This window comes from Colletotrichum costaricense (genome assembly GCF_030867565.1).
Source record: "Colletotrichum costaricense strain IMI 309622 chromosome Unknown Scaffold_9.1, whole genome shotgun sequence".
Lineage (NCBI taxonomy): Eukaryota > Fungi > Ascomycota > Sordariomycetes > Glomerellales > Glomerellaceae > Colletotrichum > Colletotrichum costaricense.
In genome coordinates, this window is record NW_026848238.1 from 656,423 (window position 1) to 674,956 (window position 18,534).

Sequence of the window (18,534 nt, forward strand, 5' to 3'; positions counted from 1 at the left end):
ACGCCATCTTTAGCTTTACGGAACCCCAGGCATATTGAGACTTCGTGTACGAGTGTTACTCCAATCCATCCTTGCATTTCAAAGACCCATTCCGGTGCCATAGTCTTGGGAACGTCACGCAATCGCCCCCAAACCACAGTCTAAGGATGTGCCATGCCGGCAAACTCACTTTGATTCAGTTAGACATCCCGACCGATGGCTGGATGTTGTCGAAGCTTCCCCACTTTTGGTCTGCAGTCTAATGGCTATGACTGCCATCCTACCGAGCACGCAATCTTTCACCATCGCGCCAAGACAAACCCCGAGCTATTTATTCAGTACTGACTGTTATCGGGATTTGAACTTTTAAATGGCGGAAGATAAAGGTAGACAGCGTGAGTCTACAATTTTGACGTGAGATAAGCCCTCTGAAAATCTCATTGAACATGAAAAGTTCCGTTTAGCTGAAACCGCCTCCTCGTCCTTGGCCTTTTGTGTTTGCTTGTTTGCTTGAATGTTTGGTTCTCCAACATCGGATCCAATCTGCAAAGCTAAAGGCCGTTTGTGTCGTTTATCGGCCAGTGCCCACTTCTACGTAGACAGCAACATTAATAGAAAACAATACGTACAGAGAGGTGGCGGCGACCGACAGAGTAGGGGCTCTGCGGAGTGTGCCATCGATCTCCTAGTCCAAGTTTGTAGGATTGAATCCCGGCGAAAAGCTCTGTGTGGGGCTACGGTTCATGGCGAATCCCTCCGATTACCGCTTCACCACTCCTCTTCAATCATAAGACGCCAGGAAATCAGTCTTTGAGTGTCTTTTGGACAAACCTCTGACCATACAGCCACCCAGAACCACCGCTGCAAGTTTATAAAGATGGCGAAAGAAGGGAAGCCCGCCAAGCGCATTGCAGTCATCGGCCTTGGTCCAGCCGGTGCCATCACGATCGATGCTCTTGCCAAAGAGCAGGCATTTGACATTATCCGGGTTTTTGAGCGTCGTGAGGCTCCTGGCGGATGCTGGTGAGTCGAAATAAATCTTTACGTGAGGACTGGATGGAGAATATGGAGCCCTTCAAACATAGTCCATCACAGACCGAGTAGTCACCCGTGTTAACAATATCTACAGGCTAGGTGAAGGGAAACCACCGCCGCTCATTCAATCAGATGAGCTCAAACTTCTCTCCTCCCGAACGGCAGACCTCCAGCTGCCAACAATTCCTTCCAACCTCCCTGCTCAACTGCCTAAGTCGAGCTCCCCGCGGTATTCTGAATCCACAGTCTATCCATACCTTGAAACGAACGTAGACTTCGTCCCTATGCAGTATACTCAAGAACCGTTTCCTACTGAGCAATCCGAACACTCAAGATCACTCCACGGAGAAGACACGCCTTTCAGACACTGGTACCTAGTCCAGGACTACGTCCGTTCTCTGGTCGACCGAAGGGGCTACGGTGACTTCATCAGCTACAATACTACCGTGGAGCGAGCTGAGAAGGTGCCTGCAGCAAGCGGCTTCGGTGAGGAGTGGAAGTTGACGTTACGCAAAGATGGTGAGAACACTGATTACTGGTGGGAGGAGAGATTCGATGCCGTCATTGTCGCATCCGGGCATTACAGTGTGCCCTATATCCCATCCATTGACGGCCTGCCCGAGTTTTCTAGAGATCGTCCGGGAAGTGTGATTCACAGCAAGCACTTCCGAGGTCGGGACGCATTCAAGGGCAAAAAGGTCGTGGTAGTCGGAGCCTCTGTCTCAGCAGGAGACACTGCATTTGATTTGACCTCTGTGGCTCAAGCACCTGTATACGCTGTGGTGAAGGGACATACGTTCAACGGGTACTTTGGCGATGAGGCTTTCAACCACCCCCTGATCAAGCGGGTCGCCTCCATATCTCACATCGAACCGACCACTCGGACTGTTCACTTCGTAGATGGAATGTCTGCTCCTGGTGTAGACGACATCATTTTCGGCACGGGTTATAGTTGGACACTTCCTTTCTTCACGCCGCAGTCCTCCACCTCTTCGACCACGGCCAAGCACACACCAGTTCCTACCCCTCGCAACAACCGCATCCCGAATCTCTATCTCCACACAATTTACACGCCAGATCCCACGATTCTCTTCGTCGGTGCCGTAAACGCAGGCCTCACGTTCAAAATTTTCGAATACCAAGCCGTTCTCGCCGCACGACTGCTCGCAGGCCGCGTCCCATCCTCTCGCCTCCCATCCACGGAAGCTCAGCTCGCTTGGGAAGTAGACCGTATAGCCAAACGCGGCGACGGGCCGAAGTTTGCGCTCGTATTTCCAGACTTTGAAGAGTACTTTGAGGAGTTGAGAAGAATCGCTGGTCCACCCACGGCAGACGGAAAAGGACGAGAGCTGCTGCCTTTCAATAAGTTCTGGTTTGAACGGTTTATGCAAGGTCACGAGCGTCGAAAGGATATGTGGAGGAGGTTGAACGCACAAGCGAGGGAGACACTAGGAGTGAGAGGTTCTGACGGGAGTTTACGCCCAAAGTTGTGACGATATTGGAGCTTTGCAGAGGTCTAGATTAGGGTTTTCAAGTTATTCTGTGTCCCAGTAAATTTTGTGCATCAAGAATTGTTTAAAATGTTCTGTGGCAAACTACTTTTCTGCAAGCGAGCAACGTCTTTTGGCTTAGCCGACGGACTGACGGAGAATCTCAAGCGTCCTCCTGCTTCCATTGAGGTATTGTGTTTCAGCATTTCCGTCATGCCGCAGCCTGTGGGTATGTCGAAAGACGGACCCTGCTTTGGTGTCTTCGGCGTGTGCGACTTTGACGCTAATTACCGCCTTGCGATCTGCAGCTGCCTTCTTGGTTAGCCTGACGATCCAATTCAATATTTCCGTATGTTCCTTCACACGTGTCAACTACGTGGACTGTAATCGTTCTGCGGACTTTTGCGTTCGAAGTCAGCATGCAATCCCTCTGGCATCCGCATATGCACCCATCCACACATATAGCCTTTGTGGCGTGCGATTAGCAGCCGGATTTAGTATTCATTGCGAATTCAATTGTGTGTATTCTCAGTAGTAAAAGTGCGTTTATGTGAGTGAAAGTACGAGTGAGGGTACTTCTGAGTGAATTCAGTCGCGAGTGGAGAGTGGGACTGAGGCTGAGACTGAAAGGAGCAGTAAGACTAAGAGATATCACAAGACATCGGACGAAACATAACGACCACCCGAGTGAATCTTGTAGACAGTGTCTCATCCACCTAGGAGGTACTCATATCAGATTTCTTCAATCGGCGTAACATGAATCATTCCAATAATCACTTTGCGATGCACGTTGCAGCCTCTCATTAGGTCGCAGCTTGCAGGATAGGAGCATCGCTATTCGGGCCAGTAGTCACAGAGGAATCTTTCTATCTCTAAGTCATGTTTTATCGTTTCTATCTGTTTAGATCCGCAGTACATGCTGGAAGAAACGATATCAAGCAACCATAGAGTGTAGACTGGGTCTCCCAGGCCGAATATTAGAGCCAAGGTCAGAAGAAGGATGTCATTCAAAATAAATGCCTATTTAACAATGCAGTCCTCTCCAACGTGGTCATTCCCAACAACAACGTACCGTGCTTAGAAGGTTTTTGATGCACAGCTATGAGGCAACTAACGCAAATAGGAAATATGTTTAATAACTAATAGACAAGATAATATGTTGGCTTCTTAGGGAAACAACTTCTGAAAGAAAAAACACCGAGCAGAATCCTACCAAGTGCACCTAATCCTTGGCTTATAATTTGACAAGCCGCAATGAAACACCTCGTCATACTGAGAATCCTGGCGGCATCGAATGCCGCTAACGCCCGGGCACTGCATCTTACCTGGCTCATCCTGGGAACCAGAGTACACACATCCTTCGACACCATGAACATCAAACTCGCCGAGATTCGTGGGGAATTTTGGGTTCGATGAAGTGGTGGCCGCCGCGAAGGCACCCTTGGGCTCATCATCACAGATATCAATAGTGCTCCCTGTTGCGGACTCGTAAATGATCCAAGAACGAGCCAAAACCGACTCAGTGAACGTCTCCCTGAGGCCAATGAAGACGACGTTTGGACGGGGATGGTCGCCGAGCTGGGTACAACTGTTCAGCCAGGCGGCAATAGCGCCATTTGTGCGGTCGACGGCGACGTAGCTGGCCCGACCTGTGTTCTGAAGGATGGCGTACCTCACATCACTTCCAGACACCCCGACGCCGCCGGCGATCTCAGGCTGTTCGAGCCAGGTCGGCTGATTGGGATAATTGTTGAGCCAGACCCTAGCGGCGCCATCGCGAGCACGTGTCCAGACATAGTCGGCCTTTCCATCACTAAAATTCTTCATGTTAGTGAATGATCTCAAGAGTGTGGAAGAAGCAGGCGTGCAGAGCATGGAAAGAGCCAGTGGCGGACATGAACTAACCCATTAACGTCAACAAAGTCAATTTCTTCAGGTCTCTGCCCAATGCCTGAAGCGTCAGCCTCCGGCAGTGGTCGCCAACTTGATGGCGGCTTGTTAGTTTCCCAGACGTTTCTGTAAATTGTTATTCCACCATTCGACTTGAGAAATATGTAATCATCATAGCCGTCGCCATCGATGTCAGCGAAGCGCACATTCGCGCCGGGTCCCAGGCCGGTGGCGATCGATCCGACAGGGTCCCAAAGCCACTTCTCTGCCTTGGATTCATCGGGCCCCTTGTTCAAATACGCGTGTAGTTCTCCTGTTTTCGGGTCAAGGACCAAATAATCGTCTTTTCCATCACTTTTTGGAATGTTAGTTTGACTTGAATACCATAGCCGTATTGCAATTAAACACAAGGAAGCACAAAACTTGCCCATTAATGTCTCCAAAGTGAACAGTGTTTCCTGGACCAGCTCCTGACGCGATTGGATTTCCATTCTTGACTGGACTCCATAACCACCCCAGAGCATCATCATCATTGGGACCCTTATTCAAGCTTAAACCTTAAGGTCAGTCAAATTCAGTCATTGATAGCCACAGGTGACCAAATTGGATAGATGAAACTCACAAAACGGTCGGTGCCCCGGTGTCTAGATGAAGCCAAACATAGTCTTCAATCTGTAAAATAGTGAGCCAAGATTAGGTTCTAGTTTCAGTGACTATCGTTTCGGAAGAGGATAGACAAGGGAAAACTAACCCCATCGCCGTCAATATCGGCAAATCGAATGCCATCGATGACCATGGATGTGTCGGCATCACCCTGATTATACCACAGCCAGATAGCCCCGTTGTCGTCAATGTATGCGTAGTCATCTTTGCCGTCTCTGGGACCAGGACAAGAGAAGTCAGCAAAGATGGCCAGCTTCGTCGAGTCGAATGAAGCAGTATCAACTCAGTGCAACTCACCCATCCATGTCAGCCAGTCTAATGTTCTTCGGATCTTGCGTGATACAATCTGCAATCGTTTTCGCCTGCCCCTGATTGACGTAAAGTGGCACTCCTTCTCTTCTCGTTGGCTGGTTCAAAAAGCCTGTGAGACCTGCCGGCGTCCCAAATGAGGTAGTCGTCGCGGCCATCGCCATCCACCTAATTACAGGCCGTGTTCGTTAGTCCGTGAGAGAAAAGCACAAAGGAGTGAGGAAATAACCCGTGTAGAACTTACGTCGGCGAACACAAGATTTGAGATATCAGATGTGCCACCAGTAGCAATGCCCCCTTGAAAATAGAAGACCACATCTTGCCCTCCTGCAGTCCCTGTGTTCATCCAATGGGAGAGAGACCCGCCAGCTCCAATATACACGTAGTCCGCGCGACCATCGCCGTTGATGTCCGGGAATCGGAGTGTGGCCCAGTTAGCATGAGGAACACCAGATGCTATTTGACCTCCGTCAATAAACTTCCATCCATTGACCCAGGACTCGTCTGCTCCATAGTTCCACCAGATCTTCACTGCTCCATTTTGCGGGTTGACGATCATGTAATCCTCGAGCTAGTTAATTATAAGTTTGGTTAGCAGAGGTTGATTTAGGACGCATAAAGAGACATAAGTGAGTCTGATTAGATTGGAAACATACGCCATCACCGTTCATATCCTATAAGCCGTTAGCGAATCTTCATTTTTGAGGCTGGTTGCAAGAAAGAATTCGTCATGAATGACATACCGCCAAGAAAACAGACTCTGCAACACCGGCATCACTGCCGATGATGCTATTGTTCGTCCCTGCTGGAGACCACGGGGCGGGAAGGTTGTTGATCCAACATCGTATCTCTCCATTTTCAGGATTGAGCCATATGTAGTCTGTACGAAACGATTGTCAAGTCAGACAGAGCCCAAAGCGTCTCTTGAACGGCAGCAGTGACTTACCTGCTTTCCCATCTCCATTCATATCATGCAGTCTGCGAGAGCTCAACGGTCAATTAAACACTCCAGCGAGAAGTTTTGATGGTCCAGTGACATACCGAACGAATTTGGAGTCTAATTTGAGTCCATCAGCGACTTTGCCCGCTTCGATCCAGTTTTTGCGATATTGCCAGCCGCCAGCTTTTCCAAAGCCGGATGCGATCATGCCTGTGGCTCGCCACACTGGCCCGCCCTTGCAAGTGCGCTCCCCGCCGCTCCCACCGAGAAGAGCAGCCGTCCGAACGCTGCTTCTCGAGCTCACCTGGATCGGGTTGATTCCCCAGCTCGGAGACGGGATAGCCCCATCTAAGCCGCCGTTCGCATCGATGCCGGGTAGTGTCGGTCGGTCTGGGTCGTCGCCCACAGGTTGGCGGATCCAATCGGAAGGGATCTGAGAGATGAAGTCATACCAGTAATCGCCAAAGTCCCGGTAGCCTTGATTTGTTGGGTGAATGCAGTCCCGAAGAGATCCTGTAGGGAAAGTAGTGAAATCGATCGCGAGAACGTGCTTGCCAATGGCTCGACGAGACTGCACGATGCCCGGAATGAGAGCCTGGTACTGAGCTGTATTCACCTGCTGGGCTTCTTCACAAGTACTGATGATCATAGCCACAAGGACGACGGCGTCCGGGCAAGCGTCCACAATCTGATCGATAAGCTTGCCAAGCCGACTAGCCGCTCTGCTCGGATCATTGCCTTGCTTAGCAATATTAAGGTTAGGATTCATGTCGTTTGTGCCGGCGTGCACAAGGATAATATTCGGCCGTTGCTCTAATGAGCTGCTAACGTGTTCCGAGATGTACTGGATCGTCTGGCCTGACCATGCAGCCTGTTGATGAGATTTCGTTCAGCAAGGCTCAGTGTTTGGAGGTTCCCAAGTTTCGTGGCTTACAAAATATCCACCAGACATCGTGCCTCCAGCAGACTCAGTCCCCACGAAGACAACTTCATCCTCTGGTGATAGTGAATTCGGTTGTCAGCAAACAACGTCGTAAGACAGTATGTGAAGTAGCCAGGGGTGGTTACTTACTTGACAAGTCTTGTTGCAGCTTTAGTCTGTAGCCGTTACCGTCGCCTCCATCCCTCTCGCTGAGGAATCCAACAGTGATGGAGTCTCCCACGCCGAGAATGCGTAGCTTGGTCCCTGGCTTGACCGCCTGACCTGGAGCTACACCTTTGAAGGTCAACTTGTCACCAATTTCTGTACCAGTCCAGGTCCTGTATTTTTTCAAGTACTCCTGCGGCAAATCGGCCTCAGTTACGACATCAGCTCCGAGGAAGAGCTCTTCGGCATCAGCACCCGCTTCTATCTCCTCGCCAGAGGGACACTGGGGGTCCCATGTCAGATCACCCACAGCGGTGGAATTAATGATGGTGACCGTTCCGTCGGAATGCATGGTAAAAAGATCACCAACTGTAAACGCGGGTTCGACTCCTTCCGTGGGTGGGCTCGAGGGGGGTTCTGGGGCGAGAGGTAGGTGAGGATAAACATTTCCTAGCGCCTTTTGCACATATCTTGCCATGGCATACAACGTCAGATTCTCGCAGCTCTGGGCGATCCAATGGCCTGTGTCGTATTTGTATCTCGCAAGAGTCTTTGCCATCTTCGGGCTGTAGATCTGCAGAAGCTGGTAGGCAGGTGGAGACTCCCCTTCCTTTGGTACCCACATCTTGAGGTCTGTAACGTGGGTATTGGAGCCGTACTGATTGGCTTTGGACACCCAGTCAATGTGTAAAAGCTCATGGATCCATGTCCTGGCTATCACACACCTAAGTTAGGAAAAGGATAAAAATCATTGAAGGAGATTCATTGTTATAGCAAGCTGCACTGTAACTCGCCTTTGTTGGGTAGGTAGTTATCGAGATTCGCGTACCACAGAGGCCCAAGGCTCTTGTCGTTTCCGTTCTTGATCACATCGCTTAAATCACCTTGGGCGAAGTAACGAGGACAGAAGTTGATTCGTGCAATCCCGTACATGGGATCATAATTGGTTGTGTACGCCACTTTCGTTGATCGGCTGTTGCACGGGCATCTAAAGAAGGGGGTCCAAGGTATTCGACGGCCGCTGCTTCATTGAAGTTCATTGTGGAAGCCTCTGAGTACAGCAAATTCATGATCTTCCAGGACTGCTGCCAGCCAGAATAAATCATGGGTATCTCTTTCTCATCACATCCGTTCCAGCCAACAAGTCTGGTTGAGAGATCGGTAATATTGCCGTCAAATAGGGACATGTCGTACTCACTCGTTGCTAGAGCATCGTGGAAATGATTTTCAGCCTCAGCAACGGTCAGATCCCGATGTTCGAGCGGGGTTGGGTGAAGAGCTGCCGCTGTCACAGCAGTAGCTAAAGAATAGCCGCAAAGGGCAATTCTTGCTGGGTGGGCTACCATCATCGTTCTGACGGATTTCGGGAATTGAAACTGAACAGAGCACACGAGTATTCTGAGAAACGCACTTGGTTCACGTGGGAAGCCACAGTCAGTCATAACATCAAGTCGATCATGGTTTTATACATGAAATCGTGGTAACCTCTCCGACGCCCATGTCCTGTCCAGCATGAGGAAACTTCTCTTTTCCTTAGCCGCCGTCACCGCTCGTATCGGCATCATTTCTCTATCGAGTACATGGTCACTTAAATCTAATCCTTGGTACTACTAGCGCCCATGTTCGAGATATTGGCGCGAAACTTCCAGTTGTGCGAACGGATTGATCGGTAATGGCGAAAGAAGCAGAAAGTCTCATGATTCATCCTTTGTACGGGGCTCATGCAGGCTGTGGTTGTGGATGTGGAGAAAAGCCTCATCAAACACCCCAGCATTTTAAGACTTTTGTCATGGGCATCAACCAACCCAAAATGTGACATGCTCGTGTCCTGAAGCGTTAATTCGTTGTTAAGAAAGGCAACATCATTGTTGGAGCTGTAGACTCTTGACATTGCAGGGGTTGTCTAGCTCGTGTTGACAACCAACAGACATTTCAGAACCAACAACCGCTGAAGACCAGCTTGGCAAGCCTGACACCCGCCAGTAAAGGTCTAGCTTTGTGGGCAGCTCATGTTCAAGTGCCAACCTACCCAACAGGTTCCGCTCTTGGCTGACACCTTCCTAATAAAGTCATCGCTGGGACATGGTGAGCCGCCCGCAGCGCGTTGAACCACGATTTGCATGCTAATTATGTGCCAACAGGCAACCGCAACCACACACCATTCTACTTGGATCTGAACACATCCTTTTCAACATGATAATCTCGCCATCCATTTTTCTTGCCGTAATCATGTTCTTTGCGGGGAGCCTATTCAGGTCCTCCGCAGCTGCGGCGAGTCAACCAGGCTTGGCCTCCATGCGGACCAACAACATCCCCGACTTTGAGGTTACGGATGATGATGCCGGCGATGACCCTGAGAGCTTCCAGATGGAGCCTTCTATCGATAATGCACGATTCCGTTCCAACTTCTATCCATCCTACACGATGGTTTATGGGTGGCCTAGCACTGGAGGCTTCTATATGTTGCAATGCGACGGCGTAGACCTCGAGTTCCTTGGCGTTGACCGCCTCGTCCCAACACCGCGGAGCGATGATCCAGCGGAGGAGGATACTCACTGTATCAACATGCGCAAACTCGGTGCCAGGTTTTACCAAAGCGATTGGGATTACTATCTCAAGACCACCACACACGAGGATCTTCAGGATCGCTATCAAAAAGCGATGGAGCTTGGCAAAGATAATTTCTTCGCGGCTGAAGAGGCCAATAAGGCCGCCGAGAAGTTCATCAAGGTTTTTGGATGGCCGACAACCGGTGGAGTCTGGGCATTGAAGGTGTCCACGGACAAAGTCCACTCGTTTGGCATCAGAAACGCCTTCACGATGGACGAAAAGTGTCGGGCGATTGAGATGATGGGGGGAGTCTTTTATGCCGACCCAAACGAGTGCCCAGATTTGGACCTTGTATAGTCAAAGCTGGACTCGAGCACATTCGATATTTTGGGTTGGAACTGGTCGGTAGATGCTTTGCCCGTGCAGCAGATCAAGCCCTCCGTCGATTGCTTTAAGTACTTCATTCTTCTACTGAATTAAGAATATGACTCGTTCGATACAACAAGATTAATTCCAAGTGCACTGCGATAGCACCAGCCATGTTTCATCGCTCGGGCAACCCTTCGTAGTACTCGTGGTAGCATTTGGAGATTGCCTCAACTCTCGAAGACTGAGCTCACTGGGAATATAACTTTATCAGAAGTGGAAGCCAAGGACGGACGAATAACATTGGGTTCGGGCGTTTGTACTTGAGGAAAGGCTGAACTCACAAGTGTAAATAATAGCTAGCCTTCCCAGATCGACAGCTACTGGTAAGCTCAATGTCCACACCATCCTCTCGTCTTAATCTGAGAAGCCAACATCATCACGTGCACGCTACCTTCTATCTTATTATCCGGATTGTTATAACAACTATCTTAGATTTCTCGTTGCTTTAAAGCCTAAAACCCACGTGGCATCACTTTCGTACCCGGAATCCCCGAAACCCTTATTTCGAAAAACACTCGACCATCTCGAGACCATGAAGCCTTCCGCGCTCCTCCTCTTTGCCACCCTTATCTCGCCCGTGTAGCACTCGCCACCATAGCTGAAAAATGTGGAAGCCTCGGGGGGTTACATACACTGCCGCCTCCCTCGACACCAGCGGCGTCGACGCCGTCCAGGTTCGCGGCTTCGTGAAGCACCCCTTGGCCTGAACCCTCGATCCGGGCAAGCCGTCGGACCCCGCCCGCAGACGCAGACGCAAGGCGCAGGGACTACGGACGAGCATGAGGAGGGAATCCTTACCATTAGCCGCTCGTGGTGGCATCATCGCGGCTGGCACAATAGCTGTGACGTCGATCCTGGCGAGTATGGGTGCTCGAGGGGATCATGCTACAAGGCGTGCGGTGGCAATGGGCGGTAGTGCTAGACTGCGAGGAACCGGGGGTTCGGATCACGAAATATGTGCGACCCGAAGTCTGATTGTGCGAGTTTAGACGATGTCGGGTGTGTTAAAGGGTGCAAGGCTTATGGTTGCAAGTGATAGTTGAAACGTTCTTTGGTTTGTCGCGGTCTCGCCTTGACTTCGCATGCTTTCCACCACATTTCGAACTTTGATTTAGCAAGCTTAACATCATCGATAATTCGACAATGGTATTACATTTCGAGTCTCCGTTCTAAGTGCAGACAGGTCGATTCTCGTGGATAGTAGTGGCGTTTGTCCGTGCATGTAATGATCATGCACCCTTCCGCAAACCTCCTCGAATCCATCAGCTTGTCAAGTCTTCATGTCAGACGTGTCACAACTCAAAATCTGACGACTGGTTAGTGCACAGCATTAAAGTATAGGAATTACCTCACAGATACCCAGCATCATTCAAATACTGTACTCCCCACAGGACCAGGTCTGGTCGTATGAAAGGATTCAATGACAGAGAGCAACAAACATGTCTTGACTAGAAAGGCATATTCGATGATGTGCGCGTGCAAGTCCATGACTTCGCAAGGGTAGTCATCTCCGTAATCAGAGTGTTAGTCTTTCCGTTATTTTGGAGACTTCTCTACCAGGCTACTTTCTACATGATCCGGAACAACTCATGAGGTTGGTAAAATTACTCGATACCCTGTCACGACCAAGAAATAGAACTAAGAGTCCAAGATACCGCTGACACCTACTCAGGTCGCTCATGTACCGTTACTCTCAACCCCTTGGAATCCTCCGGCATCACAGGAACCACGGTATCGCTCGTGATCACGAGATCAGCAGCGGTCGTCTCAAAGAGCTTCAAGGTTCCGAGATCATCTTTCCCTTGAACCTCCTCCGACCCATAAACCCTGAATAGTGCCGCCAGCGTGAGGTAGAGCTCCGCATATGCCAGATTGATACCTAGGCAAGCTCTGCCACCCTTGCCGAAGGACACTAGATAGCGGTCCAGCAAGGGGTCGTTAACCCAGCGCTCAGGCTTGAAGGTGTGAGAGTCAGGGAAGACACGCTCATCGTGGTGCACCAGGTTGCTGGTCATACTGAGGGGAGTACCGGGAGGTATACGCCATTCGCGATCGCCGGCGCGGTATACGAGCGTCTCGTCCGGGCAGATGCGGTGCAGCCGGTGCGAGATGGCATGGCTGAGACGGACGCCCTCCTGCACCACGCCCGCCAGGAAGGGAAGACGCTCGAGCACGAGCAAGCTGAGGGGCTGCGATGGATCGGGGATCGCGGCCTCGAGCTCGGCTTTGAGGCGCGAGAGTATTTCGGGCGTGGCAAGGACGAAGTACGTCGAGACGCCGAGCGCCCAGGCCGTAGTGATGGTGCCCGCCGCGACGACGACTTCGCCCTCCTGCCAGAGCCGGTCCGTGGACTTGTCGTAGTCGGAGAGCTTGCTGTTTAGGATCTCGTGGAAGATGGTGCGGCGCGTCTTGTCGTACGCGTGCATTTGGTGGGCTTGAGTGATGTCGGCCACCTGTTTCTTCACACTGGTCTGAAGCTGGGAGTAGGCGCCCATGGCCGGGCTCAGCTTGAGCAGCAGGGAGTCTGGCAGCTTGCGCAGCAGGTCCATCAGCGAGGGAAAGTGCTTCAGAACATGGCCGGCTTTGCCGCCCTGAAGCATGGCATCTCTGAATGATGGATCAAAGTCAGCGGCCTGGAGTCGGTTCTCGCTTTTTCCAAAAGCATAGTCCTCCACGATATCTGAAGATTTGGTCTTAGTACGCAAATCCTTTCTCGGCATTTGTTTGAGGGTTCTGACCGTTGGTAAGTGCAGCATAGGCATCATCAAGCTTCAGAGGGGCTCCGGACTGGGCAAACTCGCGGAGGCGTCCGAGGAGGATTCCCATGTTCCGGTCCACCAGTGGTTGCAGAGCGCGAACGCTTTGCTTGGAGAAGTACGGCGACAGCGCCGCCCTGCGGATGCGGTGCTCATCGTGGCCAAGAGTACCGATCAAGCTCTCGTCGACGCCGAAAGACCGGGTGATCCAGTCCCATTTGTCACGCTTGCGTCCGCTGCCAGCGTAGATGGTGTTGTAAAAGTCCGGATCCGCGATGTGAATCTCGTCGGGATTGATACGGACTATAGGGCCTGGTTGGGTATTAGTTCAATTTGACTCCTTTGATTGTCACGTTGGCAAAGATGAACACCGACCATACTGCTTGTGCAATCTACCAATTTTGAAGGTGTACTCGGGCTCGGCAACTACATCGTACCAGAATTCATACCAGTATGTCCATGCTGCTAGCTTTGGGCCCGGAAAGTGAGAGATTGGACTGAGGAAAAGGCGGTAAACAGTAAGGTAGAGAAAGTAGATGATAGGGAACACGATCAGAGCCGCTGCCGCCAGCACCCCCAATGGCCTGGCCGTCTCGACAGGAACGACGAATATCGACATGGTGGCTCAATCTTCGTTGTTCAGAAGAGACAAACAGCAGCTGGGGAGCCCTATGGAACGGAAATGGTATCCAGCCACGGCGACATGCTGCAAGCTTTTGTCGCTCAACAAAGAGTCGTCTTAGGTTCATAGCAAGCTCGTCTTGGACCCGTTCACGTGTTTAGCTTGAATGCTGGGACCAAAACCCCACAGCAAGTCGAAGCATGTAGCCCAGGATTGTCTCACATAAGCCGGGGCCGAGATTGCGTAGAAATCTGACAAGTCTCAAAATGGGGGTTTACCCTTGTACACAGGGCTTGATAATAGAGAAAATGCTCGTCAGCGCCGACTACAAGCCCCAGGATTCGTCGGTAACTGACCCTAACCGCCTGATAAGGCCGAGGCTTGCTGCTAGAGCTGCAACTGAGCCCTTAGTAAGCCCTAACGCAGAGAAATCTAAGGTAAGGCAAGGTGTATTGAGTTTATGGAGATGCTATTTACACGGCACTGAGGTGTTTGCGAAGTAGGATGGAGACCTACGTCGGTTGGGGGGGGGGGGGGGGGGCCCCATCGGGGGGGGGGGGGGGGGGGGGGGGGGGCCCGTCTCCCCCCCAACCCCCCCGGGAGGGTGTGGGGGTTGGGGGCCCCGGGGGGGGGGGGGGGGCGGTGGGGGGGGGGGGGGGGGGGGGGGGGGGGGCGCCATCTGCAGGTGGATGCAGTGGGCTGGGCCGATCCGTCTGCTCCACAATCCCACACGGAAGGATTCGGGTTTGTGGAGCCCGCTGACGGCGTGGGCCTGCGTCGTCGGCGTTGCATTGTAACGTTCCCCGATTAGGCAGGCATGTCAATAGTGCGGGCGGCCCGCACTATTGGTGCCGTCTTGCCCGGAATCTTTCCCCCGAGGGTCGTAGTGCCTTATCAACGTCGTCCCATATGGCCTACAGTCAGCAGCTAATCTGCGTCAGGTAACGACATCGTATGTTTGGTTTTGGGCTGCATCTCTCGCCATGTCAGATGCCCCGTATTCAAGCTGAGAATCGATGAAACTAGTTGCCGAGATACCGAGTGGGAAGCGCACCAGCTGGCTAGGGAGACTGGGCTGAATTCTTTCCTTAGAACGTAAGGGATAATCGTTCAAAGTCAGATAGCAACAATTGTGTTCTCGGATACCATCAAACATTACATTTGTACTGTACTACCAACTTAGGCAGCCTGTCACATTGTCCAAGCTCGTCGCAATGCCTCTGGAACGTGCCGACTTCGTTGGTGCCATATGGCTCACTACCCCTATTCTGGTCTTGTTGGGCTCAAAAACCCCGAGACACTTGCGCTGGATCCTTCTGCTCCCTTTCGTGGGGGGTTGTCTGCTTGTGGCTTTTGTTTTTCCCTTTGGCCCGGATATTGCAAAGAATTACACCTTTGGGACAGGTTGGGCACCAAACAGAACGTTTTATCGAGCTGATATTCTAACAGCATTGTCTCTTAGTCTTTTACGTCGCGTTGGTCAACTTCAATCTTCTTGTGCTCGAAGACCCTTACCTGGAGCACAAGTGGACACAACCCACAAGCGATGGGAAGAAACCTCAACAGTCTTTCCACTCTCTCGGTGCTTGGGACCGGATAAGATGGTGTTTTGACAATGCCTTTTCCACCAGAGGTATTGGATGGAACTGGCGGACTGCACCTCTACCTCCAGCTCCTGCCCCAGGCACCTCCAAGACCGCCTTCTTCAGGCTATCGATGCAAAGAATACTACAGCAATACATGAGCCATGATATTGCTGCCGGTCTTCTTCTGTGGCTGACTCATGATGGGAAAATGAGCGTCGTTGAGTTAGACTTTGTCCCCCGTTGCATCGCTACAGCCTGCTGGTGGGCCTCGTCAATTGCCGTGATGGATATCGGATATCACATCGCTTGTTTGATTGGGGTGTCGTCCGGGCTTTTTTGGACGCGCATCGAAGACGTCCACCCGGTAAACGGACCTTGGGTCGAGTGCTACACCCTGAGCAGGTTCTGGAACCGCACGTGGCATCAGAACTTTCGAAGGGGCCTGCAAATCCCTAGCAGATTCGTGGCTAGGAGAGTCGTCAGAGCACCTAGAGGGTCTATGCTCAGTCGTCAAACCCAATCGTACTTTGCATTCGCCCTGTCTGGACTGTACCACTGGGCGGCAGCAAAGATGGCAGCTCCATTTGAGTCTTTCGCAAGAACTCTCACCTTCTTTTTTCTGATGCCGAACATCTTGCTCTTGGAAGATCTGGTCATTCGTTTTGCTCAGGAGAAACTCGGATGGCGTGGATCCTGGTGGCGTGTTGTTGGACTCGTGTGGACTTTTCTTGCTTTGACCATACTCGGTACAGGATTTGTGAACGATTTGGTCGCACCTGGACTTGTGACCGCTTTTCCGGCGCTACCAATGTCACCCACTTATCATATGCTGAACACCATGGTCGAAAATAGGGGTTGAATCTGGTTGACCACATTCATAACCGGGCAATTTGGGGTATTCTTGTATATATGGGGATTTTTGTAATGTTCATAGACTATATGCAATAATTCTAGCCCCCGGAAAAATCATCATTTGATCTTGTGGCCACCAGGCACTAACTCCGTGAACAGTCCTTCGCTGTCGTAGATGTGTCTGACCTTCTTCAAGAACTCAACGTTTTCAGCTCCATAGCTTGCGACAGGATCCTGGTCTTCCGCAGCATAGTTCATGTACTTGAAAGGATGATACAAACCCTTTTCCTTCGCCGCGGTTACGGATTTCTCAAGAACGCTCTTGATGCCGGTAATCACGACAGCATCGTCTGCCTCACGAGACCATTCCCAGCCAAAAGAACAGACTGGAAGTCACACGCATCAGCCTGCAAGTAACATCTCCGTTATGGTAGAAGAGATTGAACTTACCAATGAGCGGTCCAGATTCTTCATCGAGACCCATCACATTTCCTCCGCGCTTGAATTGTGCCCCGATGATGTTCTTCGTCAGGGGTTGGATGCCCAACATTGGCGCAAAGCGTTCGTCTTCACGTAACCCATTCTCCAGAGCCCTTTCGACCTCTTCCACAAAGTAGCCGACCATCAGTCGAAGCAGATCCTCATCCATCCTGAAGGTGGCTGTCGTGAACCGGCTCCGCTTGCCCGCGGGCTCTGAAAGATTCAGCTCTTCAGCAAGGTCCGATAGCGACGTGACCCTTGCCGTCGTGACAACCTTGGGAGCTCCATATGTCTCGGCATCGTCTCTGAACTTGGAAAAGATGGGAGGTTCCTCTCTTCCGAGCGTGTCATACTGCCCCACGGCCCAGGCGAAGTTGCCCTGCATAAACCCAAGGCCTGCAAACAGTGAGACATGCTTGTCTGAAGGGGCGTCGTGTCCGAATTCTACGAAGGCTGACGTGATGGCCGATGTCACGGATGGTAACAACGGCCAGACGTGCAGGCCACCCCACATGGGACCTTGATCATACAAATCTAGATCGAAACGGGTCACGACTCCAAAGTTGTTGCCACCACCGCGAAGCGCTCGATAGAGATCCGGGTGGGTGGAGTGCGAGACGTCGAAGATGCTGCCATTGGCAAGGACAATCTGGTATCACGTCAGCTTCTCGTGTGGCAAACGTGGGTTCTCGCATTGCGATCCCGGTCCCGACTTACCTCGTAGTTGCGAACGTTGTCGCACGCCAACCCATGGAGTCCAGATAAGTGGCTAAGCCCACCGCCCAGAAGTAATCCTCCAACGCCAACCCCAGTCAGTCGGCCCCCAACAACAGTCTTATTCGTCTTATCAAGCTCCTTGAAGACTGCCCCCCACTTTGCGCCTGCGCCGATTCGAGCTACACCGGCACTCGCGTCCACTTCGATATTGCCTAAGCCGGCCATGTTGACGGTGATCCCACCATGACTATTACTGAACCCGGGAATGTCCGAGTGGCCACCCCCGCGGACGGCAAAGGGGCACCCCGTGGAGCGCGATGTCTGCACCACGAGTGCGACGTCCTGGGCCCCACGGGCGTGGACAAGGCAGGCCGGCCGGACGGCCTGCTGCTGCTGCGACCAGTACAGAGATCCGACGTCGACTCCCGGCCCAGTGATAGGCTGCTGCTCGAACTCTGCAATGTAGTCGCCACCCGACTCGACGGATAGCTGACTAGATAGCGAGACGCACTATCGGTGTCAGGGGAGTGTGACTGACTGTCTTGACGGTGTAGCTGTACGTACCGCACTCTGGCATGAATTGTAGTCTGCTATGAGGCTTTTACTCGCTGCAAGGGGAGCAAGGAGGACGCAAGTCCAAGTCAAGGTCGATGATTGGCGCATTGTCGTTTGGTCTGACACGGTAGAACCAAGAAGTCTGAACACCGGAGAATGACGACAGTTGAGCCAATGATATTGGGTGTAGTGTGGGCGTAATGTCGGAATCTGGCTGCCTGCTTCTTCCCAGAAGAATCTGCTTCTGATTACTTGCCCATTATTCCAGCTCACGATTCTCAGGCTTAAGTAGGCAGGAAGAGGTCATGGTCGAAAGCCGCCCGGTCCAGATCCCAGCAGATGCATTCGAAGACTGGGCATGATGCTCTCCTGTAGACAACGGACTCGATTGCTCACCTGCATGTAAGCTTCACGCCCTTCGCCACATGTGTTCGTCCCATGAGTCCTAGTCGCATTCTCTTGCAAAGACCGGTCTCGCCCTACCAGGCCAGGGTGTCTATGTATGGAGGTGGAGCGGGAGTCGGGCCCGCCCCGTGTGTAACCCTGCAGGGGTACGAGGATCTCACTGCTTTCCATGCGATGCAGATGGGTGTC

At 51.8% G+C, this 18,534-nt stretch overlaps 8 protein-coding genes across 8 annotated transcripts; 5 read left to right on the top strand and 3 right to left on the bottom strand.

Annotated features, from left to right (window-relative positions):
* Positions 1 to 856: 856 nt before the first annotated feature.
* CCOS01_09046 (thiol-specific monooxygenase) lies at positions 857 to 2,507 on the top strand (the record flags this gene model as incomplete). The annotated part of the gene is made up of 2 exons (XM_060457206.1): positions 857 to 1,002; positions 1,109 to 2,507. 2 exons carry the CDS (start codon positions 857 to 859, stop codon positions 2,505 to 2,507), a joined length of 1,545 nt encoding a protein of 514 aa, XP_060311906.1.
* An 800-nt stretch (positions 2,508 to 3,307) lies between these two features.
* Positions 3,308 to 8,742, bottom strand: CCOS01_09047 (uncharacterized protein; the record flags this gene model as incomplete). Its single annotated transcript, XM_060457207.1, has 17 exons — positions 3,308 to 3,366; positions 3,577 to 3,614; positions 3,751 to 4,317; positions 4,410 to 4,748; positions 5,017 to 5,066; positions 5,146 to 5,272; positions 5,355 to 5,388; positions 5,447 to 5,534; positions 5,611 to 5,937; positions 6,023 to 6,040; positions 6,110 to 6,246; positions 6,313 to 6,344; positions 6,408 to 7,177; positions 7,241 to 7,302; positions 7,379 to 8,118; positions 8,223 to 8,277; positions 8,376 to 8,742. The coding sequence occupies 17 exons, from the start codon at positions 8,740 to 8,742 to the stop codon at positions 3,308 to 3,310; spliced, it is 3,810 nt and encodes a 1,269-aa protein (XP_060311907.1).
* Positions 8,743 to 9,586: 844 nt separating this feature from the next.
* Positions 9,587 to 10,300, top strand: CCOS01_09048 (uncharacterized protein; the record flags this gene model as incomplete). The annotated part of the gene is made up of 1 exon (XM_060457208.1): positions 9,587 to 10,300. The coding sequence occupies one exon, from the start codon at positions 9,587 to 9,589 to the stop codon at positions 10,298 to 10,300; it is 714 nt and encodes a 237-aa protein (XP_060311908.1).
* Positions 10,301 to 10,977: 677 nt separating this feature from the next.
* On the top strand, positions 10,978 to 11,079 carry CCOS01_09049 (uncharacterized protein; the record flags this gene model as incomplete). Its single annotated transcript, XM_060457209.1, has 1 exon — positions 10,978 to 11,079. One exon carries the CDS (start codon positions 10,978 to 10,980, stop codon positions 11,077 to 11,079), a length of 102 nt encoding a protein of 33 aa, XP_060311909.1.
* A 72-nt stretch (positions 11,080 to 11,151) lies between these two features.
* Positions 11,152 to 11,361, top strand: CCOS01_09050 (uncharacterized protein; the record flags this gene model as incomplete). Its single annotated transcript, XM_060457210.1, has 1 exon — positions 11,152 to 11,361. One exon carries the CDS (start codon positions 11,152 to 11,154, stop codon positions 11,359 to 11,361), a length of 210 nt encoding a protein of 69 aa, XP_060311910.1.
* A 675-nt stretch (positions 11,362 to 12,036) lies between these two features.
* Positions 12,037 to 13,747, bottom strand: CCOS01_09051 (uncharacterized protein; the record flags this gene model as incomplete). The annotated part of the gene is made up of 3 exons (XM_060457211.1): positions 12,037 to 13,052; positions 13,111 to 13,440; positions 13,504 to 13,747. The coding sequence occupies 3 exons, from the start codon at positions 13,745 to 13,747 to the stop codon at positions 12,037 to 12,039; spliced, it is 1,590 nt and encodes a 529-aa protein (XP_060311911.1).
* A 1,217-nt stretch (positions 13,748 to 14,964) lies between these two features.
* On the top strand, positions 14,965 to 16,195 carry CCOS01_09052 (uncharacterized protein; the record flags this gene model as incomplete). Its single annotated transcript, XM_060457212.1, has 2 exons — positions 14,965 to 15,021; positions 15,200 to 16,195. The coding sequence occupies 2 exons, from the start codon at positions 14,965 to 14,967 to the stop codon at positions 16,193 to 16,195; spliced, it is 1,053 nt and encodes a 350-aa protein (XP_060311912.1).
* A 110-nt stretch (positions 16,196 to 16,305) lies between these two features.
* On the bottom strand, positions 16,306 to 18,048 carry CCOS01_09053 (FAD binding domain-containing protein; the record flags this gene model as incomplete). The annotated part of the gene is made up of 4 exons (XM_060457213.1): positions 16,306 to 16,574; positions 16,639 to 17,317; positions 17,386 to 17,895; positions 17,950 to 18,048. 4 exons carry the CDS (start codon positions 18,046 to 18,048, stop codon positions 16,306 to 16,308), a joined length of 1,557 nt encoding a protein of 518 aa, XP_060311913.1.
* Positions 18,049 to 18,534: the final 486 nt, after the last annotated feature.